The 20,719-nt window shown below is 47.3% G+C and overlaps 1 protein-coding gene across 15 annotated transcripts in view; it reads right to left on the bottom strand.

Moving 5' to 3' along the window:
* Positions 1-20,719, bottom strand: part of Strn-Mlck (Stretchin-Mlck) — a 46,873-nt gene that overhangs the window by 18,268 nt on the left and 7,886 nt on the right. For 11 of the 15 annotated variants that reach the window (XR_011603696.1, XM_070994727.1, XM_070994726.1 and 8 more), the window contains 2 exons: positions 8,976-20,698; positions 6,134-8,780 (listed from right to left, as the gene is read on the bottom strand). Coding sequence is in view for 13 of the 15 variants with exons in the window: in XM_070994727.1 (XP_070850828.1) it covers positions 6,134-8,780; positions 8,976-20,698 (14,370 nt within the window). In the remaining 2 variants the exon portion in view is untranslated. Of the gene's footprint in view, positions 1-103; positions 1,733-1,900; positions 2,657-2,818; positions 3,602-3,661; positions 5,579-6,133; positions 8,781-8,975; positions 20,699-20,719 lie in introns of those variants that run through there. The other 4 variants (XM_070994731.1, XR_005014015.3, XM_017084917.4 and 1 more) reach the window with 4 other exon arrangements.

Genomic DNA, 20,719 nt, shown 5'->3' on the forward strand with positions numbered 1-20,719 from the left:
GAATACCTAGGGCTACAAATAAAGATACATAGATTCATAGATACACAGACAATCACCTGAACGCACTCAGTTGGGAGAAACCCACATACATAGAGCGTCCTACCTTTGATACCCACTACAAAGGTGGGCGAAATAACTTCCGGCTTGGCCGTGCTGTACACAAACAAATTGCAAGTGCTCACGATTTCGTTTTCACTACCCCTGACCCGCAAAGTGTATTCTCCGGCATCCTCTTCAGTGACTCCGACGAGGTTCAACCAGGCGATACCGTCCTGCATGGACATCTTGCTCCTCGGTCCGAAGGCTATCGGTTGGTCACCAAAGAACCACTTGGCCGTCGGCTCAGGTCCATCTATATTCACCATCCACTTCACGTTGCTGCCCGATTTCACCGTTCGGTTGGAGAGGAAGTTCCTGAAGTACAGGCGCTTCCTTAGATCCGGCGGCGGTGGGACCTCACGTCTGGAGCTGGTTTGCTCCTCCTCATCCGGCTTGGGCTTCCTGCGGCGCTTCTCGCCACCCTCACCACCCTCGCCGCCTTCACCTTCGGCGCCTTCTTCTCCGGCTGGAGCTGCCTCCTCATCACCGGTCGGACGTGGAGGTCTGCCCTCCCTGGGCGGCGAGATGCGAGGAGCCCTGACTCGCGGCTCCACAGTGATCATGTGGACAATCTCCGTCTTGCCCTCGCGATTCTCCGCCTGGCACACATACTTGCCGCTGTCCGAGGCCTTCGGATGGCTGATGAACAGCTCGCAGGTGCCGTCATCGTGGTCCACCTGCTGGTACTTGTCGCTGTTCTCCACCTTGACGCCATCCTTTACCCACGTGACCGAGGGAGTTGGCAGGCCGCGCACATGTACGTCCAGCTGCAGCTCGTTGATCTTGCCGTGCATCGTGTCCTTGATGTTGCGCGTAAAGGTGGGTGGCACGTCACCTGTGCCCGGATCCTCGTACACCTCCAGACGGCACGAGGTGGATGCCTCACCGGTCTCGTCACGACCCCAGCACTTGTACTCGCCATTGTCCTCGGCGGTGGCGCTCGTGATCTCCAGAAGGCACAGGCCTTCGCTGTACCTGCCCCTGATCTTCGGCGAGTTCTGGATCTGCTCGCCGTCCTTGAACCACTTGACTTGGGGCTCCTTGGCCTCAAGGAAGCAGGAAATCTTCACCTTGGATCCCTCGGCCACCACGCGATCTCTCATCGAAGTGCTGAAGTGGATCGCGATGTTCTTTTCGCGACGCTTGCTTGACAAGCTGGCGGTATCGGAGGCGTAATCGGTTGCGTAGGCCGAGGAGTCATCCTCCTCCTTGCGGCCACGCTTTTTGGTCTTGCCATCCTCAGCCTCGGATTCCGGCTCGGCGGCAGCAGGCGCAGGAGCAGGCTTCTTCTCCACCGGTTTCTCCACCTCCTTGGGACGCAGAAGGCTCTTGTCCGCATGGAACACACCGTGGATGTTGTCCGAGATGTGATGGGCCTGACCCTCGAAGAGCACGTAGTGCGAGATCTCCATCTTGCCGGCGCGACTCTCCGCCTTGAGCACATACTTTCCGGAGTCCTTGCTGTCCGGCCGATCGATGATGAGCTCACGGGTGCCGTCCTGGTGCTCGATAAGCTGGTAGCGACCGCCGCTCTGGATCTCGATGCTGTCCTTGAACCACTGGACCTCGGGGGTAGGTTGACCCCTCACAGCCGTCTCCAGGATCAGCTCGTTGGTGTTCAGGTGATAGGTTTCTGAGAGAGAAACACCGAGATGGGTTACATAAGGACTCATCCCGAAAAAGAAAGCCATTGCATAAGGAATGCGATCAATGGCATTGCACAATCATACATGTCGATTGCTAAATATAGACTGTTCGATCCGATCGATCGAACACACTCATCCGACATCCAATACCTTACCTTTCAGAGAGCGAATGAAGACGGGTTGCACATCCGTGTTGACCTTGGCCTGGTAGACATGCAGCATGGCGGAGGTGGTGATCTTGCACGACTCATTCTGGGCAATAATGGAGTAGGTGCCCGAGTCCTCCACTTGGGCATTGACAAACTCTAGCACCGCCAAGCAGTCGCGGTTCATGTTGCGAATGTTGGGTCCATAGGTGACATTCTGGTCATCCTTCTGCCACTTGATCATCGGCTCGGGTCCGCCAATAACGGCCTGCAACTTGACCTTGGAGCCCTCGGCCACATACCGATTGGATAGGTTGACCGTGAAGTACAGCATCTGCTTGGGCGAAGGATCCGGCATCCGGCTGCGACGCTCGTAACCACCTTCTCCGGCGGCCTCCGGCTCGTCGTCCTTCTTCTTCTTCTTGCCCTTGGCCTTGCCCCCCTCGGCTGACTCGCCTCCTTCCTGCATGGCAATGGCGGACAGGATGCTTGACCGACGCGACGTGTGAGTGGTGTCGACAACGACCGTGTGGGTGGTCGACTGAGTGCCCAGTTTGCTCTTGGCGGTGCAGACATAGATGCCGTTGTCATTGATCGTCGGCTTGTTGATAATCAGCTCGCAGATGCCGTCCAAGTGCTCGATCTGCACCACCCGATCGTCGATCACCACGGGTATCTGGTCCTTGGTCCACGAGATCTCTGGGCGGGGGTTGCCGCGCACCTTCGTGTCGAGAATCAGATCGTTCTGCGAGGCATGGTACACATCTGAGAACAAAGTCAATCAATCAATTTGGCTATTTTCGTACGCGATCGACCTCAATCGCAAAAGAACATCGACACACGACGGACACACATGGACATGAGATCGTGTAACCGACAACAGTTGGCCACAGAGCACACCACACACAGAACGGGGGATTGGAATACCTCGCAGGGGAAGGGCGAAAATGGGTTCCGACTCGTCACCATCCGCCTGTGCCGCGTACACCTTGAAGTAGCAGGAGGTCTCGATCTCACTGAGATCGTTTTTGGCCACGCACTTGTAGACACCGGAGTCGGCGCCGGTCACGTTGCTAATCTCGATGATGGCCTTGCCCTCCTCGGACAGGTTCTTGATGTTGCCGCCCACCACCACCCACTTGTCGTCCTTCATCCAGCGGGTATTGGGAGAGGGTCCAATCACCGTGGCTACGAACTTAACGGTGGAACCCTCAAGCGCCATGCGATCGCGCAGCTGGGTGGCAAATGCCAACTTCTGCTTGGCAGGCACCAGCTTCTCCGGAGTGGCCCTTGCCGGATGCAGGCGCTGCTGCTCCTCCTCCGCCTCCGCCCTTCTCAGGTCGGAGTCTGCCTTCGACTTGAGAGCCTCATCCATGGCCTTCTTGGCCTGCTTCAAGCTGTCTAGCTGGATCTTATCGCGGGCGTGGAAGATGCCGGGCACATGGTAGTGCAGGTTGCGGGCCACCTCCACCGTGTGGTTGATCTGCACCTCACCGCTGGAGTTGAAGGCCTTCATGGTGTAGATGCCTCCATCCTTGTTGCCCGGCTTGTAGATCAGCAGCTTGCACACACCGTGCGCCTCCTCCAGCATGGTGAACTTGTAGCTAGGCTTCACCTGGAAGGCGCCGCGCCACCAGGTTATCACCGGTCGGGGGTAGCCGTGGACGTGGCACTCGATGGTCAGCTCGTCGTCACGCAGATGGTAGTACTCTGAAATGGGCAATTAGAAGATCTTAGGAGTGCCAAGTTATCCCAAGGACCGACAAATACCTTTGATGTACTGAATGGAAGGGGGTTTGGGTTCGTCCTTGAATATTTCATAGACGGTCACAATGCAAGACGAAGACGTCTCGTCGTTCTGGTTCGAGATCACGCACGAGTATTCCCCAGAGTCCAGGATGGTGGTGTTGAGCACCTCCAGCACCAGAATGTTGTTGTTATTAATGATGCGGTGGCATCCGTCGCGCTCCAGCTGCTTGCGGTTGTGGAACCATTTGGCAGATAGCTCCGGTCCGTCCACGGCGCAGGCCAGGCGCACACTTTGTCCGGCCTCGACGGCTCGATCGGACAGGAAGTTGATAAACTTGGGATTACGGGCCTGTTCCCTGCGGCGCTGCCAGTCGGCGTCGCGCTCCTTCTCGCTGACCCGCTTGGCCTGGCTGTATTTGCGCATCTGCTGCATGAACTCCTCGCCCTCGACGGCGGCGATACGCTGCCAGCGCTCTTCCTCGTGAGGATCGGGGCGGACGAAGTCGTCGGAGGAGTCGCTGCCGCGGCGCTTCTCTTTCTTCTTCTTCGGGTCGACCACCTCCTCCTCCTCCTCTTCGGGCTCGCGTTCCTCGATGTCTTCCTCGTTATATTCTTGGTCCTGGTCCTCGTCGCCGTATCCGGCTTCGGTGCCCTCCTCACCCTCCTCGCCCAGGGCGGATGGTTCCTCCTCCTCCTCCTCCGCCTCAGCCTCCTCCTGAGCCCGCTGTTCGGCCTCCAGACGGTCCTGCTCCTCCTTTTCTGCTTGGAGGCGCTTCTGGCGCTCCTCGAAGGTCTCGCCCTTGGGCTTGGCCCTCGCAGCCGCCTCCTCGGCGGCCTTGGCCGCTGCCTTCGCCTGCTCCTCCATCTGGAGCACCATCTTGCTCTTCTTCGGCGGCGGCTTGGCCTGCTGCTGCTCGAACATCTTCTTGCTGGCCTTCTGGCCGCCGCCGATCTCCAGTTTCAAGGTCAATTTCGGACTGGGCGACTTCTCTTTCTTGTCCTTCTTCTTGGGCGGGGCCTTCTTCTTGCCTTTCTTAACAGGCTCATCGCCATCGTCGAAGTCGGCACTGTCCTCCCTATCGTCAGCGCCAAAGTCGCCCAGATCCTCGCCATCCTCGGCACCGGAAGGACTCATGTCCTTGTCGATCGACTTGCGCTGGACGCGCGGCTTTCTGGCCTTCTTTTCCTTCTTCTTCGGCTTAACCTCCTCAATGATCTCCTCCTCCTCGACCTCCTCATACTCCTCCACAACGTAGATAACCTCAACGTTGGACACATCCATTACGGCAGCGCGATCGATCACCGACAAATCGGACGTTATGTAACGCACGGGCTTTTGCACGTCCAACGGCTCGGAAATATCCATAACGAGGGCGCGATCGAATACGGCGATATTGCAGGTGGTCTGGCTCTTGATGTCCCTACCCAGTTCGAAGGGGGTCTTCTCCTTTTCCTCGCGTTTCAGGAACGGAGTAATGCTGCGCCATGTCGAAGGCGTTGCACTGCGTCGCGTCATGTAGAGGGTAAAGGGGGTCTGACTCCTTCCATGGATGGGCGTGGCACTGCGGCCACGGAGGCTTCCAGGAGTTGGGGACTTAAGCTTGCGCTTCTTTTGCGTCGGCACCTGCAGGGTATCCTGGGCAGATGCCGCCTCCGGTTCGGCCGAAGCCCGTGGCTCGATATCCCCGTTCTCCGTTTCTCCCATTTCGGATCGTTTTCGTACGGCCTCTTTCGGTTTTTGGATAAGGATAAAACTCGTAAATGAAAACCGAAAAAATTGATATCCGTCCGAGTCGTATATGTATGACTTTCTAAATCAATATATATAGCCCGCAACGGTTCGATCGAGATTTTTGGGACGTAAGACGTCCGTTCGATGCAAAAGAAGATTCACGACTGTCACCGAACGTGGTGAAAATTTCGAAAACACATTCCTTCTCGAATCGATCGGATCGGATCGATCTTAGTCCCCAATTGATTGTTATGCTAAGAACAATTTTACGAATTCTGTTTTGTTCGCTGCCGACGTCGCACAAACACACGCATGCAACATTGATTGCCAAAATGCGATTCTATTTAAATACCAGGCACTTTTTTATTGAATTCAGGCAGTAAACGAAGTTATATAAGTGAGAGCACGGCTGCCATTTGAATTAAATGAGCTATTTAAAGGGGAATCTATTTAAATGCGATGATAAAGTGCCTCGTTTACCTTAATCTCTGAGCACTTGCCATATTTGCGAACCGAAAGTGCGAAACGATTTGTTAGTCAAGAAGTAAATTCGCCCGACATATCATAAAGTTCGCGATTTATTCTAGCCTTACAAACTAGCTTCCTATATACTAAGACTATGCTACATACAACTACGTACAAGTAAATGCAAGGTGCATAATGCGAAACGAAAGAAATATCTGCATTCGCAATTAAGCACTAATTAAGTTTGAAATTCGGGCATTGGATCACTAGGTAGAGTGGGCACAATCGGCACTTACCTCGAATGTTGCGTGTAAATATTGGCGGAGTGCCAAATTTACTTGAAGGTGCTTCGTATATAGTCACAAGACAGCTAGTTTCGACTTCTCCATTTTGATTGGACGCTATGCAGCGGTAAATGCCAGAGTCAGTAAGTTCGACCGATTTAATTTCAAGGCACGACAGTCCGTCGTTCAATGTCCTCCTGTACTTGGCACCATTCTCGATGGGACAATTCTCCTTGAACCACTGCACATTCATGTCGTGACCTGACAGCCCACAAGTCAACTTGAGGTCGCTGCCAGACGCCGTGTTTCGGTTGGTCAGTTGGATGTCCACAGTTGGCTTCCGCTTGGCACTTCGGGACTCCTTTCTATCCTTGTACTCAGAACCCATTGACTTGTACGTTTGCAAGCTGCTGGAGTCGGCAGTATCTTCAGCATCGTACGGCTTTCGTTTCGGAATAACTAATTCGTCATCCAAGGCCGCCGTCCTCTCAGCATCAACTTTAACATCATTGACGTCAAATATTTTATTGTCCTTTTCATCTGCAGCAATCTCAGTCTGTTTTTGGTTCTTGTCTTCCAGTTTTTTTTCTTCGAGTACTTTCTTCTCCAAGGCCTCTGCTTTCTTAATTTTGTCTTTAGAGTCCTTAACATCGGTCTTTTGTCTTTCTTCCACATTCTCTTCGGATATCTTTTCTGCCACAACCTCGGAAACCTCTGCCTTTTGAGCTTTCTTGTCAGCACCGATATCAGCCTGTTTTTGGTTCTTGCCCTCCAGTTTCTCATCTTTGACTGGTTTCTTCTCCGAGGCCTTTGCTTTTTTAGTTTTATCTTTAGAGTCTTTAACTTCGGGCTGTTGTCTTTCGTCTACCTTCTTTTCAGACATCTTTTCTGCAATATCCTCTGAAACCTCTCCCTTTTGAGCTTTCTTGTCAGCAGCGATCTCAGCCTGTTGTTGTTTCTTGTCTTCCAGTTCTTCTTTGATTGCTTTCTTCTCCGAGGCCTTTGATTTCTCAGATTTAGCGCCAGTGTCCTTAACTTCGGACTTCTGGCTTTCTTCCACCTTTTCTTCGGATATATTTTCTGCAACAACCTCGGAAACCTCTGCCTTTTGCGCTTTCTTGTCAGAAGCGATTTCAGCATGTTTTTGGTTCTTGTCTTCCAGTTTTTCATCTTGGATTGGCATCTTCTCCGAGGCCTTTGCTTTCTTAGATTTAGCTTTAGAGTCCTTAACCTCGGTTTTTTGGCTTTCTTCCACCTTTTCTTCGGATATCTTTTCTGCAACAACCTCGGAAACCTCTGCCTTTTGAGCTTTCTTGTCACCACCTATTTCAGCCTGTTTTTGGTTCTTGTCTTCCAGCTTTTCTTCTTCGATTGGTATTTTCTCCGAGACCTTTGCTTTCTTAGACTTAGCTTCAGAGTCCTTAACCTCGGTTTTCTGGCTTTCTTCCACCTTTTCTTCGGATATCTTTTCAGCAACAATCTCGGAAACTTCTGCCATTTGAGCTTTCTTGTCAACACCTATCTCTGCCTGTTTTTGGTTCTTGTCTTCCAGTTTTTGTTCTTCGATTGGAATCTTCTCCGAGGTCTTTGCTTTCTTAGATTTAGCTTCAGAGTCCTTAGCCTCGGTCTTTTGGCTTTCTTCCACCTTTTCTTCGGATATCTTTTCGGCAACTATCTCGGAAACCTCTGCCTTTTGAGCTTTCTTGTCAACACCTATCTCAGCCTGTTTTTGGTTCTTGTCTTCCAGTTTTTCTTCTTCGATTGGAATCTTCTCCGAGGCCTTTGCTTTCTTAGATTTAGCTTCAGAGTCCTTAACCTCGGTCTTTTGGCTTTCTTCCACCTTTTCTTCGGATATCTTTTCTGCAACAACCTCGGAAACCTCTGCCTTTTGAGCTTTCTTGACAGCAGCGGTCTCAGCCTGTTTTTGGTTCTTGTCTTCCAGCTTTTCTTCTTCGATTGGTATTTTCTCCGAGGCCTTTGCTTTCTTAGACTTAGCTTCAGAGTCCTTAACCTCGGTTTTCTGGCTTTCTTCAACCTTTTCTTCGGATATCTTTTGTGCAACAACATCGGAAACTTCTGCCTTTTGAGCTTTCTTGTCAACACCTATCTCTGCCTGTTTTTGGTTCTTGTCTTCCAGCTTTTCTTCTTCGATTGGTATCTTCTCCGAGGCCTTTGCTTTTATAGATCTAGCTTTAGAGTCCTTAACCTCGGTCTTTTGGCTTTCTTCCACCATTTCTTCGGATATCTTTTCAGCAACAATCTCGGAAACTTCTGCCTTTTGAGCTTTCTTTTCAACACCTATCTCTGCCTGTTTTTGGTTCTTGTCTTCCAGTTTTTGTTCTTCGATTGGAATCTTCTCCGAGGACTTTGCTTTCTTAGATTTAGCTTCAGAGTCCTTAACCTCGGTCTTTTGGCTTTCTTCCACCTTTTCTTCGGATATCTTTTTGGCAACTACCTCGGAAACCTCTGCCTTTTGAGCTTTCTTGTCAACACCTATCTCAGCCTGTTTTTGGTTCTTGTCTTCCAGTTTTTCTTCTTCGATTGGAATCTTCTCCGAGGCCTTTGCTTTCTTAGATTTAGCTTCAGAGTCCTTAACCTCGGTCTTTTGGCTTTCTTCCACCTTTTCTTCGGATATCTTTTCTGCAACAACCTCGGAAACCTCTGCCTTTTGAGCTTTCTTGACAGCAGCGGTCTCAGCCTGTTTTTGGTTCTTGTCTTCCAGCTTTTCTTCTTCGATTGGTATTTTCTCCGAGGCCTTTGCTTTCTTAGACTTAGCTTCAGAGTCCTTAACCTCGGTTTTCTGGCTTTCTTCAACCTTTTCTTCGGATATCCTTTGTGCAACAACATCGGAAACTTCTGCCTTTTGAGCTTTCTTGTCAACACCTATCTCTGCCTGTTTTTGGTTCTTGTCTTCCAGCTTTTCTTCTTCGATTGGTATCTTCTCCGAGGCCTTTGCTTTCATAGATCTAGCTTTAGAGTCCTTAACCTCGGTCTTTTGGCTTTCTTCCACCATTTCTTCGGATATCTTTTCAGCAACAATCTCGGAAACTTCTGCCTTTTGAGCTTTCTTGTCAACACCTATCTCTGCCTGTTTTTGGTTCTTGTCTTCCAGTTTTTGTTCTTCGATTGGAATCTTCTCCGAGGCCTTTGCTTTCTTAGATTTAGCTTCAGAGTCCTTAACGTCGGTCTTTTGGCTTTCTTCCACCTTTTCTTCGGATATCTTTTCTGCAACAACCTCGGAAACCTTTGCCTTTTGAGCTTTCTTGTCAACACCTATCTCAGCCTGTTTTTGTTTCTTGTCTTCCAGTTTTTCTTCTTCGATTGGAATCTTCTCCGAGGCCTTTGCTTTCTTAGATTTAGCTTCAGAGTCCTTAACCTCGGTCTTTTGGCTTTCTTCCACCTTTTCTTCGGATATCTTTTTTGCAACAACCTCGGAAACCTCTGCCTTTTGAGCTTTCTTGACAGCAGCAGTCTCAGCCTGTTTTTGGTTCTTGTCTTCCAGTTTTTCTTCTTCGATTCGTTTCTTGTCCGAGGCCTTTGCTTTCTCAGATTTAACTTCAGACTCTTTTACTTCGGTCTTTTGGCTTTCCTCTACCTTTTCTTCAGATATCTTTTGTGCAACAGCATCGGAAACCTCTGCCTTTTGAGTTTTCTTGGGAGGAGCGATCTCAGCCTGTTTTTGTTTCTTGTCATCCAGTTTTTCTTCTTCGATTGGTTTCTTCTCCGAGGCCTTTGCTTTCTCAGGTTTAGCGTCAGAGTCCTTAACTTCGGACTTCTGGCTTTCATCTACCTTCTCTTCGGATATCTTTTCAGCAACAACCTCGGAAACCTCTGCCTTTTGAGCTTTCTTGGCAGGAGCGATCTCAGCCTGTTTTTGTTTCTTGTCTTCCAGCTTTTCTTCTTCGATTGGTATTTTCTCCGAGACCTTTGCTTTCTTAGACTTAGCTTCAGAGTCCTTAACCTCGGTTTTCTGGCTTTCTTCCACCTTTTCTTCGGATATCTGATCGGTTAGAACCTTTTGATCTTCTTCTCCAGCAGCAATCTCTTTTTGGCCCTCTTCACCCTGATTTAGCTCTTCGGTTGACTTCAGACTTTGTTTGTCTGTCAGTTCTTTTAAGTCTTCAATAACAGTCAGAATATTTTGCGTTACAATTTTAATTTTTCCATTAATTACGGCGGTATGTAGTTGACCTTCTTTCTTTTCAACATAGTCATAGTCGTTAAGCAATACTGTTTTAATTTGTTCTATTTTTGGTTTCAATATTTCCGTCTTTTCGTCTAACAAGTCATCGAGGATAACGAAAATATCCATTAAGCTCTGTTGCAAACTAATCATTTTTTCAGATGATTTATCAACATGTGTTTCGGATTGAATTTTCATGGAAACTCTCTCCAGATTTACAAGTTTTGGGATTAATAATGATGGCTTGGTGAACATATTGCAGTCGTCGATAAGTTGAATTGCTGCTTTTGTTAGAATCACGTTAGTTTTAATTTCTTTGAGATAATTGTGTATAACTTGCTCAGCTGCTTCAGGGCAGGCATCGCACAGCGATTCAATAAATGATTCAAAAAGTTCTTTACATTTTTGATCTGCGGCGTTTGTTCCAGAATAAACGCGAACTATGTGCTCTCTTATTTTAAACATCAATTTGGCAACTGCGTTGATATCTTCAAGGTTACTGATAGTATATTGACATTCTGCCAAAATATCATTGTTACTAAAGCTCACTTCCAGTGATAGTTCCATAAATCTGTCGTTCAAAGTCTTCAGTACTTCTTCTTGTGAATTCGCTTTCTTTTCTTCCAGGACTTGCTTCTCCAATGCCTTAGCGTTCTCTGCTTTCGTATCTGTACCCTTTATTTCAGGCTTTTTGTGATCTTCAATCTTTATTTCGGAAATCTTCTCTGCATCGACCTCAGTTAATTCTGTTTTCTGGGATTTCTGTTCAACATCAGTGTCAGCTTGTCTTTGAGCCTCAACTTCCAATTGATTTCCTTCCAGTACTTGCTTCTCCAAAGCTTTGGCCTTCTCTGTTTTATTTTCTGTATCCTTCTTTTCAGGTTTCTTCGATTCGTCTATCTTCTCTTGCGATACCTTCTCCGCAACGACCTCAGATACTTCTGGTTTTTGGGATTTCTGTTCGAAATCTTTGTCTGCTTGCTTTTGAGCTTCAACTTCCATTTGCTTATCCTCCAAGATTTGTTTCTCCAAAACCTTGGCCGTCACTGATTTAGTGTCTGTATCCTTTATTTCAGGCTTTTTGGGCTCTTCAATCTTTTCTTGGAATATCTTCTCCGCAACGACCTCAGATACTTCTGGTTTCTGGGATTTCTGTTCAACATCTTTGTCAGCTTGTTTTTGAGCCTCAACTTCCAATTGCTTTTCCTCTAGGAGTCGTTTTTCCAAAGCTTCAGCCTTTTGTGATTTTGTTTCAGTTTCCTTTATTTCAGGCTTTTTGGGTTCTTCGATATTTTCTTCTGATATTTTCTCCGCAACGACCTCAGTTACTTCTGGTATCTGGGATTCCTGTTCGAAATCTGCTTTAGCTTGTGTTTGAGCCTCAACTTCCATTTGTCTTTCTTCCAGGATTTGCTTCTCCAAAGCCTTGGCCTTCTCTGCTTTGTTTTCTGTATCCTTTATTTCAGGTTTCTTTGGTTCGTCTATCTTCTCTTGCGATATCTTCTCCACAACGACCTCAGATACTTCTGGTTTTTGGGATTTCTGTTCGACATTTTTGTTAGCTTGTTTTTGAGCCTCAACTTCCAATTGCTTTTCCTCTAGGATTTTCTTCTCCAAAGCTTCCGCCTTCTGTGATTTTGCTTCAGTTTCCTTAATTTCAGGCTTTTTCGATTCTTCGATATTTTCTTCAGATATTTTCTCGGCAACGACCTGCTGAATTTGTTCTGCTAGAAGTTGCTTATCCAAATCTTCGGCCTTCTCTGATATAATTTCAGTATCCTTTAGTTCAGCCTTTTTGGGATCTTCGATCTTTTCCTCGGATGTCTTCTCCGGAACGACCTCACTTACTTCTGGTTTTTGGGATTTCTGTACAACATCTTTGTCAGCTTGTTTTTGAGGCTCAACTTCCAATTGCTTTTCTTCTAGGAGTTGTTTTTCCAAAGCTTCAGCCTTCTGCGATTTTGTTTGAGTTTCCTTTATTTCAGGCTTTTTGGGCTCTTCGATATTTTCTTCTGATATCTTCTCCGAAACGACCTCAGATGCTTTTGGTTTCTGTTCGCCATCTTTTTCTACATGCTTTTGAGTAACAACATCCAAATGATGTTCTGCTAAAATTTGCTCATCCACAGCTTCGACCTTCTCTGATTTAGTTTCAGTATCCTTAATTTCAGTCTTTTTGGCATCTTCGATCTTTTCTTCGGATATCTTTTCCACAACGACTTCACTTACTTCTGGTTTTTGGGATTTCTGTTCGACATCTCTGTCAGCCGGCTTTTGAGTCTCAACTTCCAGTTGCTTTTCTTCTAGGATTTGCATCTCCAAAGCCTTGGCCTTCTCTGATTTAGTTTCCGTTAGTTCAGGCTTTTTGGAATCTTGAATCTTTTCTGGGGATATATTTGTCGCAACCACCTTAATTTCTTCTGGTTTCTGGGAATACTGTTCGATATCTGTGACAGTTTGTGTTTGAGCTTCTAGTTGCTTTTCTTCCTGGTCATGCTTCTCCAAAGCCTTGGCCTTCTCTGATTTAGTGTCTGTATCCTCTAGTTCAGGCTTTTTGGGATCTTCGACCATTTTTTCGGATATCTTTTCCGCAACGTCCTCAGTTACTTCTGGTTTCTGGGATTTCAGTTCAACATCTTTGTCAGCTTGTTTTTGAGCCACAACTTCCAATTGCTTTTCTTCTAGGAGTCGTATCTCTAAGGCTTCTGCCTTCTGTGATTTTGTTTCAGTTTCCTTTATTTCAGGCTTTTTGGGTTCTTCGACATTTTCTTCTGATATCTTCACCGAATCGACCTCAGTTACTTCTGGCTTGTCAGCTTGCTTTTGAGCCTCAACTTCCAATTGTTTTTTTTCTAGGATTTGCTTCTCAAAAACTTCAGCCTTCTCTGATTGTGTTTCAGTTTCCATTATTTCATCCTTTTTGGGTACTTCAACATTTTCTTCTGATATTTTCTCCGAAATGACCTCACATGTTTCTGGTTTCTGGTGCTTTTGTTCGACATCTTTGTCAGCTTGCTTTTGAGTCTCAACATCCTTATGCTGTTCGGCTAGAACTTGCGTATCCAAATCTTCTGCCTTCTCTGATGTAATTTCAGTATCCTTTATTTCAGCCTTTTTGGGATCTTCGATCTTTTCTTCGGATGTCTTCTCCGCAACGACCTCAGATACTTCTGGTTTTTGGGATTTCTGTTCGAAATCGTTGTCTGCTTGCTTTTGAGCTTCAAATGAAACGACCTCAGATGCTTCTGGTTTCTGTTCGGCATCTTTTTCATCATGCTTTTGAGTAGCAACATCCAAATGCTGTTCTGCTAGAATTTGCTTATCCACAGCTTCGACCTTCTCTGATTTAGTTTCAGTATCCTTTATTTCATCCTGTTTGGGATCTGCGATTTTTTCATCGGATATCTTTTCCTCAAAGACTTCACTTTTTTCTGGTTTCTGGGAATTCTGTTCGATATCTGTAACAGCATGTGTTTGAGCTTCAACTTCCAGTTGCTTTTCTTCCTGGTCATGCTTCTCCAAAGCCTTGGCCTTCTTTGATTTAGTGTCGGTATCCTTTACTTCAGTCTTTTTGGGCTCTTCAATCTTTTCTTCGGATACCTTCTCCGCAACAACCTCAGTTACTTCTGGTTTTTGGGACTCCTGTTCGAAGTCCTTGTCAGCTTGCTTTTGAACCTCAATTTCCAACTGCGTTTCATCCAGGATGTGCTTCTCCAAAACTTTTGCGCTTTCTGGTTTATTTGCAGTAACGCTGATCTCAGACTTCTGTTCTGTTACTGAATGGTCTACCACGTCTTGCTCCTTTTCTTCTGCTATTTTTATTTCAAGTGCTTCATCCTTGTTTTGGTTTTGTTTTTCTATAAGATCTTTAAAGTCCTCACAAATGGTAAGAATTTTTTGAGTAATAATTTGTATTTTTCCATGAATTACAGCCGTATTTAGCTGACCCTGTTTTTTCTCGATATAGTCATATTCACTTAGCAATATTTTCTTTATTTCTTCTATCTTAGGATTTATTTTTTCCGTCTTTTCATCTAAAAGATCATCAAGTATAATAAAAATGTCCATCAAATTCTGCTGTAGACTAATCATTTTTTCAGATGACTTATCAAAATGTTGTTCCAGTTGAGTCTTTTCTGAAATTCTTTCCAAATTAACCAATTTTGGAACTAGTAGTGATGGCTTTATGAACATGTTGCTATCGTCTATAAGTTGAATAGCAGCCTTTGTTAAAATAACGTTGGTTTTAATTTCTTTAATATAGTTTTGAATTATTAGCTCAGTAGCTTCTGGGCAGGCATCGAAAAGTGATTCAATAATTTCTTCAGCAAGATCTTTGTCTGTCTGTTCCTCTGGGGGTTTACCATCATAAGTGTGAACTATATGCTCCCTTAATTTGAATATTGATTTTGAAACTTTGTCGATATCATTTATATTATCAAGAATATCTTGGCCTTCTGTAATAATAGATTTTATTGCTTCACTATTTGCACTATTGTTAAGGGATTCGGATAACTTCTCCGTTAAAGCTTCTAAAATACATTCTGGAGATGCACCTTGAGGCAAAAGCTCAGATGGATTTTCCATCTTATCTATCTTTGCCTTTTCCAATGTCAGTTCAGTCTGCTCCAAATGGGATTTTAAACTATCCTCTAGCTTTTGGTCAACAACTGACTTTCCTTTCAACTGATTTTCCTTTTGAGTTTCCGATTCCTTTTCCTTTGATTTCTTGCTATCTTCTGTAGTTTCTGGAGGTACTTCTTGAGTGATAACAGAAGTGTCAGAATCTAGTTGTTGCTCAATTTCCAAAAGCTTGGGTCGTTTAGCTTCTGGTTCAATGTCCTCCTGGCTCCCTGATCCCTCTTTGTGATCTAAGTCAGTATCCAAAGCCGATTCAGGCGACGATACGTCCGATTGACTTTGAAGTTCAGAAAGAAATACATTCAGCTTTTTTAACTTTTCCTGTAGAATACTTATCTGGAGCTGCAGTGTATCTATGAGAGTAAATTGCTTAGCGGTAATCTGAGTGAGTTGCGGTTGAGATAGGATTTCTTTCTCAATTTGGACGAGTGTTGCTTCTAGTTGAGCGATATCTTCAGTGTTTTCATCGAGCAAAAGAATACACTGAGGACTATTAGCTTGAAGTCCCTCCTCGATTTCGGTAAGGAAAGCTTTTCCAGACAAAACGTTTTCAATAATTACGCTAATGTCAATCGGCACCGTAGGCTCCACAGGAATTTCAGATAATGCCTTTAGTTCCGATGTAATGGAATCAATTTCCTGCAGAAGTTCTATAACTCGTATTGTGTTGTCATTGTTCTCAATAAAATCGAAGACAGTCACTAAGCTACTTTGGGTTTTAAGAAGTCCTCCCAACACCTCGTTACCGACCTGCTCGCTAACTTCATTTAGACTTCGAAAAGCTGCCATCAGACTGGTCTGTAGTTGAACAACGACTGCTGAGGATTTATCGACATCGACAGTGGCTTGAGTGGCGACAGCTCCAATGGAACGAACAAGGTTTTCAATAGGATTCGTGAGAGATTTAAGTTGTTGATGATCCACAGCTTCTAGTCGCTCACAATAGGCCACAAAGTTGCCGAAGGCTTTTTCGATTTTGCCAAACATTTCCTCTGCTAACTGAGTCTCTAGTATTGGCAACGAAAGCAATATGTCTTCAAAGGCACTCTCCACGTTTTCCAATGAATCCACAAGGCCAGATTCATATGTGTGTACCAAGGATTCCTTCAATCTAAACATGGTGCGGGCTATTTCCGCCTGAGCCAGAACTGTTTCCTGCTGAACGGTATCCGTGACCAGAGCCGTCTGAATATTCTCTAGATCCGACTTTAGTTGCTCCATTATTTTGCCAACTTGCTGGAGCTCTTTGTTGGCATCTGTCTGGGTGACTTCTAGACAAGCCTCTAGTTGCTTGATGCCACTAGCGACACCCTGTTGTATGTCGAAAACCTCCACTTTCGGCTCTTCTTCCACAACAGCTACTTCGTGGATATGATCTGAAACGGTTTGCTGATGACCACTGCTCTTTAAGTCGGATATATCCCCCTGCGTAGATATATCAGCGACATTTTCCAGAAGCTGTACATCAATCTGTTCGCAGTACTGCCGAACATCACGCAATGGAGTGGCCAAGGCTTTAAGTTTGGACAATTCAAGATCAGTAAGACTTTCAACGCCACTGTGGGCCATGCACTCCTCCACCTGGAGAACACATCGCTCCAAACTGCAGAGGGCCTCAGCAAAAGTGCCCTGTTGACTTGCCTCTGATAAGGGATGAGCTGCTTCCACCACGTTAGTTTCCTGAACCAATGCCAAGCTGTTTTGCAGTTCTTGCATCTTGACAAGAGCTTCCTGGACATGCTGGGCACCTGTTCCCGACAAGGAGACCACGTCAGGGTCTTCACAGTGTGAAAGAACCGAAGTAATTCCTTGGTTCAAGTCCGATAGTAAGACAGCAAAGGGCGAGGGTTTCTCGGCACTTAAGGGTTCCGCCTCCGGTTCAGTTGGCAAAGACTCTGCGGCTGACTTAAGCACTGATACATCGTCCAAGGTGGATAAATCCTCCATAGAAGCTTTCAAAGGCTTCAGATTTTCGAGCACATGAATCAGACTGGAGAGGGGACTGGCAATAGAAAGCTTCTCATCCATCGATTGCTTTTGCTGGCCAACAATATCACCAAACTGATTCAGGGCATTTATAAATTCGTTTTCAGTCAAAGAATCGGGACTGTCCAGAGCTTTAGCCAAGTCAGCAAAACTTTTGCCACACTCGAAGAGAATTCTGGTTGTGTTGGCCTCGTTGACATCGAGCGTTGTCTCTGCCTCGCTGAATGTAGCCAATCCCTTGGCAATCTGCAGGATACGAAGTAGGTACACTTGAGCTTCATTGGAGGAGGTTTTCACTCTCTCAGACGCCTTTGGGCTTTCACTTATTTTATTTAGGGCTTCCTGCAGCGTTTCAATGTTGCCCACTGCCTCCTCCAGAGACACCTTTGTTTCTAGCACCTTCCGCAAGGCACTAAATGATTTATCGTGTTGCTGCGAGGCTTGCTCCTCATCCTGCTGAATCTCCTGCTGCAGAATCTTAAATTCGTGCTCCTCAATGTCTATGACCACGTTGCGAATGATGCTGCGTATGTTGTCCAGGGTCTGGAGAGCTTGCTGATCGGGTTCCCGAGCTGTGAGCAAACGGCCATGACCTTTTTGAGTGTTTTCCTGCAACATGCTCAGGGGTTCAATCAGGTCCGCCAGGGAACCGGTCATATTCTTGACCTCTGTCTGTCGAATGCAGTAGTTCAGCTCGTCGACGGGCCGCTTCAGTCTATCCAGCAGCTCTACATGATGTCCGGTTATGTCTCTTTCAAGAATTGTGCTTATTAAAGCTGATAGTTCGTCCTTTAGGTTTAGCAATCGAATCTTAACGTTGGAGGAGAGTCGGGGAGAGATCCTCTCGATGTTCGTCTCAAAATGCAAAACAGCCTGGGCGAATGATTGCAAAAGTTTCTGGGTGTCAGCCACATCCAGTGCCGGCTCAGATCGATGCTCCTCCTGAGGCATGGTGGCCTGACCACTTTCCAAATCTTGCCCCAGTTGCGCCAAGCCATTTTGAATCTCCTGCAGAGGTGGAACCATCGATTCCACAGTGCTAACAGTCAGCATTCCTCCCTCCACACTGTCTGATTTTTCGTTAAGGATTACCTCAAGGCCCTTGTTAAGCTCAAAGAGGGGTGGGGTGACAATATCCAGAATGGCCATGTTGATTTTCTGCTCCATTGACTCGGACCCGGCCAGGGATTCTGTCTTATCCTCGATTGCCTGCAGCGTGCTTTGAAGCTTCTTAATGGGCTCCACAATGCTCTCGAGTACTTTCTGGTGTACTTTCTTATATATCTGCTCCTCTGACTCCTCCAACGAGAGCTCCATTTCGACGCGTTCCAGGGCTTCCTGAATCTTCGCCACTGGTTGGCAAATCTCTTTCAAAGCGCTTGCTTCGCTAGGAAGATTGGCCTCCGATATGGTTGCAAAAGATATGGAATCGGGGACTTCTTGCATTTTCTCCACGGCTTCGGAGAAGTGCTTAGCTGCCTCCAGTTCCTGGGCCTCTTGCAGAAGGGCCTGTGATTTAATAGTGCCCTGCGTGATCTCTAATCCCTGTTGGATGTCGTCGGCAGTTAATTCGATTTGTGCCCGTAGACACTCCGACTCAAACTTCCTGCTTACGATCTTCAGCTCTTCCAGTGCACGTTTCATTTGGTCGGCCACGCTGTCAATAATGCAGACACTGGTGCGCTGGATAAGCGTTGCTCCAGTCTCGTCAATCTCCACACACTTTTCGATGACCTGCAGGCCCATGTGCAGCCGTCGAATATCCTCGTCCATGGATTGGATAAGGGCGTCGATTTGAGTCTCGCCGGAATAGACTCGAAGCTTCGATTCGATTTGCTTGATGGGATCTATGATGTTGCGAATGATGGCTATGCTCTGATCTGCAGCCGATGGTGTCATCATCATGGTGGACTGTTCCATCACCTCGTTCTCGACAGCTGCCAAGTGATTCTCAATTACCTTGAGCAGTTTCGCCAGCGGAACGAGTGCAATCAAATTTTTATTTATCTCATTCTCGTCGGTGACGGCCTTGGCATGGGAGGAGGGTGTGACCAGGAGTCCATCTCCCACGGCACCTGAAATGTCCTGTAAACGAGCTTCATCCTCAGTGGTCTTGGAGGAATCACTGTCCGTGGGTTTCTTGGACTTCTTCCGTTTCGGCGGTGCCGCTGAATCTTTGTCCTTCTCCGGACTGGTTTGAGCTCCAGAAGCGCCCTTTTGGGATGCGGACATCTGGGCACTGGCAAAGGTTTGCAAATCGGATGTCTCCTCCTCGCCCTGGCTGCCAGAAGCCGAGGCTTTGGATAGGCTGAAGAATTCATCCGTCTCTGTGGGCTTGGACTTCTTCCGCTTTCGAATCGGAGCTGAGAGCGATAGCTCCTCCTCCATTTTGTCAAAGGACTCCTGAACGTATTGCTGAGTCTCCTTGTCGACTTTGTCTTCCCTTCCTGAAGATCCATGCACCGTGATCTCGTTTATGGAAATGTCATCCATATCGGCTTCAGTTCGCATATCATCTTCGACTGTGAAATATTCGGGTGAAATGTCAATGACCACGGCTTCCATCAAAAGTTTTCCCGACTGTGAGGTCTCCTTGACGAAACGCAGCGGTGGCAGTTCCACTATATTGTGCTCCGTCACATGCTCCGAGATTTGATCGGCATACATTTCCACAATTTTGAGGGCCTCCTCTTCGGTGAGATCGGGGGTCTCGTAGAGTGAAACCGAGACCTCCTTGCCGTCAAAGGAGAAGGACACGTCGCCCTTGTCATCGATGGTTATGTCACCGACAGGGGTCTCATACAGCTGGGAGGTGCGCTCCTCCTGGATGGTGGACAGGGAGTAGTTCCTCTGCAGCTCGTTCTCGTGCAGCTGCTCGCTCTTCTGCTGCTGGCTCTTTTGGGCATCCTCGAAGCCCAAAAGCGATGCCGAGCTGGCGACGACACCCATGCAGTTCCGTGCCTCGCAGGTGTAGGTGCCCAGGCAGCAGGTCCCATCCTGTCCAGAAATAATGCGATGGATATCGCCCGGTTTCAGCTCCACGCCATCCTTGTACCATTTGAGAGCGGGTTGGGGCACTCCGATGACCTTGCACTCCAGATTCACGGCTCCCTCCTCGGTCAACACCGCTCGGAGGCACTCCAGGAAGCGGGGCTTCTTGTAGTGCCGAGGAATCTGAAGCTTTAGAAAGCAGGAGGTAATGCTGGTGCCAAAATCATTTACGGCCACGCATTTCCACTCCGCCTGATCGACAAACTCCACGGACTTGATGTCCAACAGCCAGTCCTCGTTTTCGCCCCGGTAATGATTATATCGTTCGTTCGGATCAATGGGCAGCTCGTCACGGAACCAGGAAAGTATCGGATCCGGAGTGGCCTTCACCACCACCTTGAACTGGAAGGGTTCGTTGATCTTGGCATCGGTGCTCTTAAGTCCAGTGAGAAACTTTGGCGCTTGGTTTTGGTTTTGCTGGGTGAAGACGAGACGCTCCTCGTCGGTGAGTTGGTTCTGGATGTCCTCCACGGTGAGGACGGCAGTGCTACTGGTCTCGCCCATGCAGTTGCGGGCGATGCAGCAGTAGGTGCCCAATGAGTTGGTGCCCGTCAGCTGGTAGACATCGCCCGGCTTCAGTTCGTGGCCGTCCTTGAACCACTTGAGCACTGGCGTGGGAAAGCCCACCACCTTGCACTCAAAGGAGACCAGGCCCTCCTCGGTGAGAACGGCGCGCAGACTCTCCATGAACCTGGGCTTGCGGTAGTTCCTGGGGACTGCAATAAAAACTCGGATTA

Source organism: Drosophila suzukii, chromosome 2R, assembly GCF_043229965.1.
Source record: "Drosophila suzukii chromosome 2R, CBGP_Dsuzu_IsoJpt1.0, whole genome shotgun sequence".
NCBI lineage: Eukaryota > Metazoa > Arthropoda > Insecta > Diptera > Drosophilidae > Drosophila > Drosophila suzukii.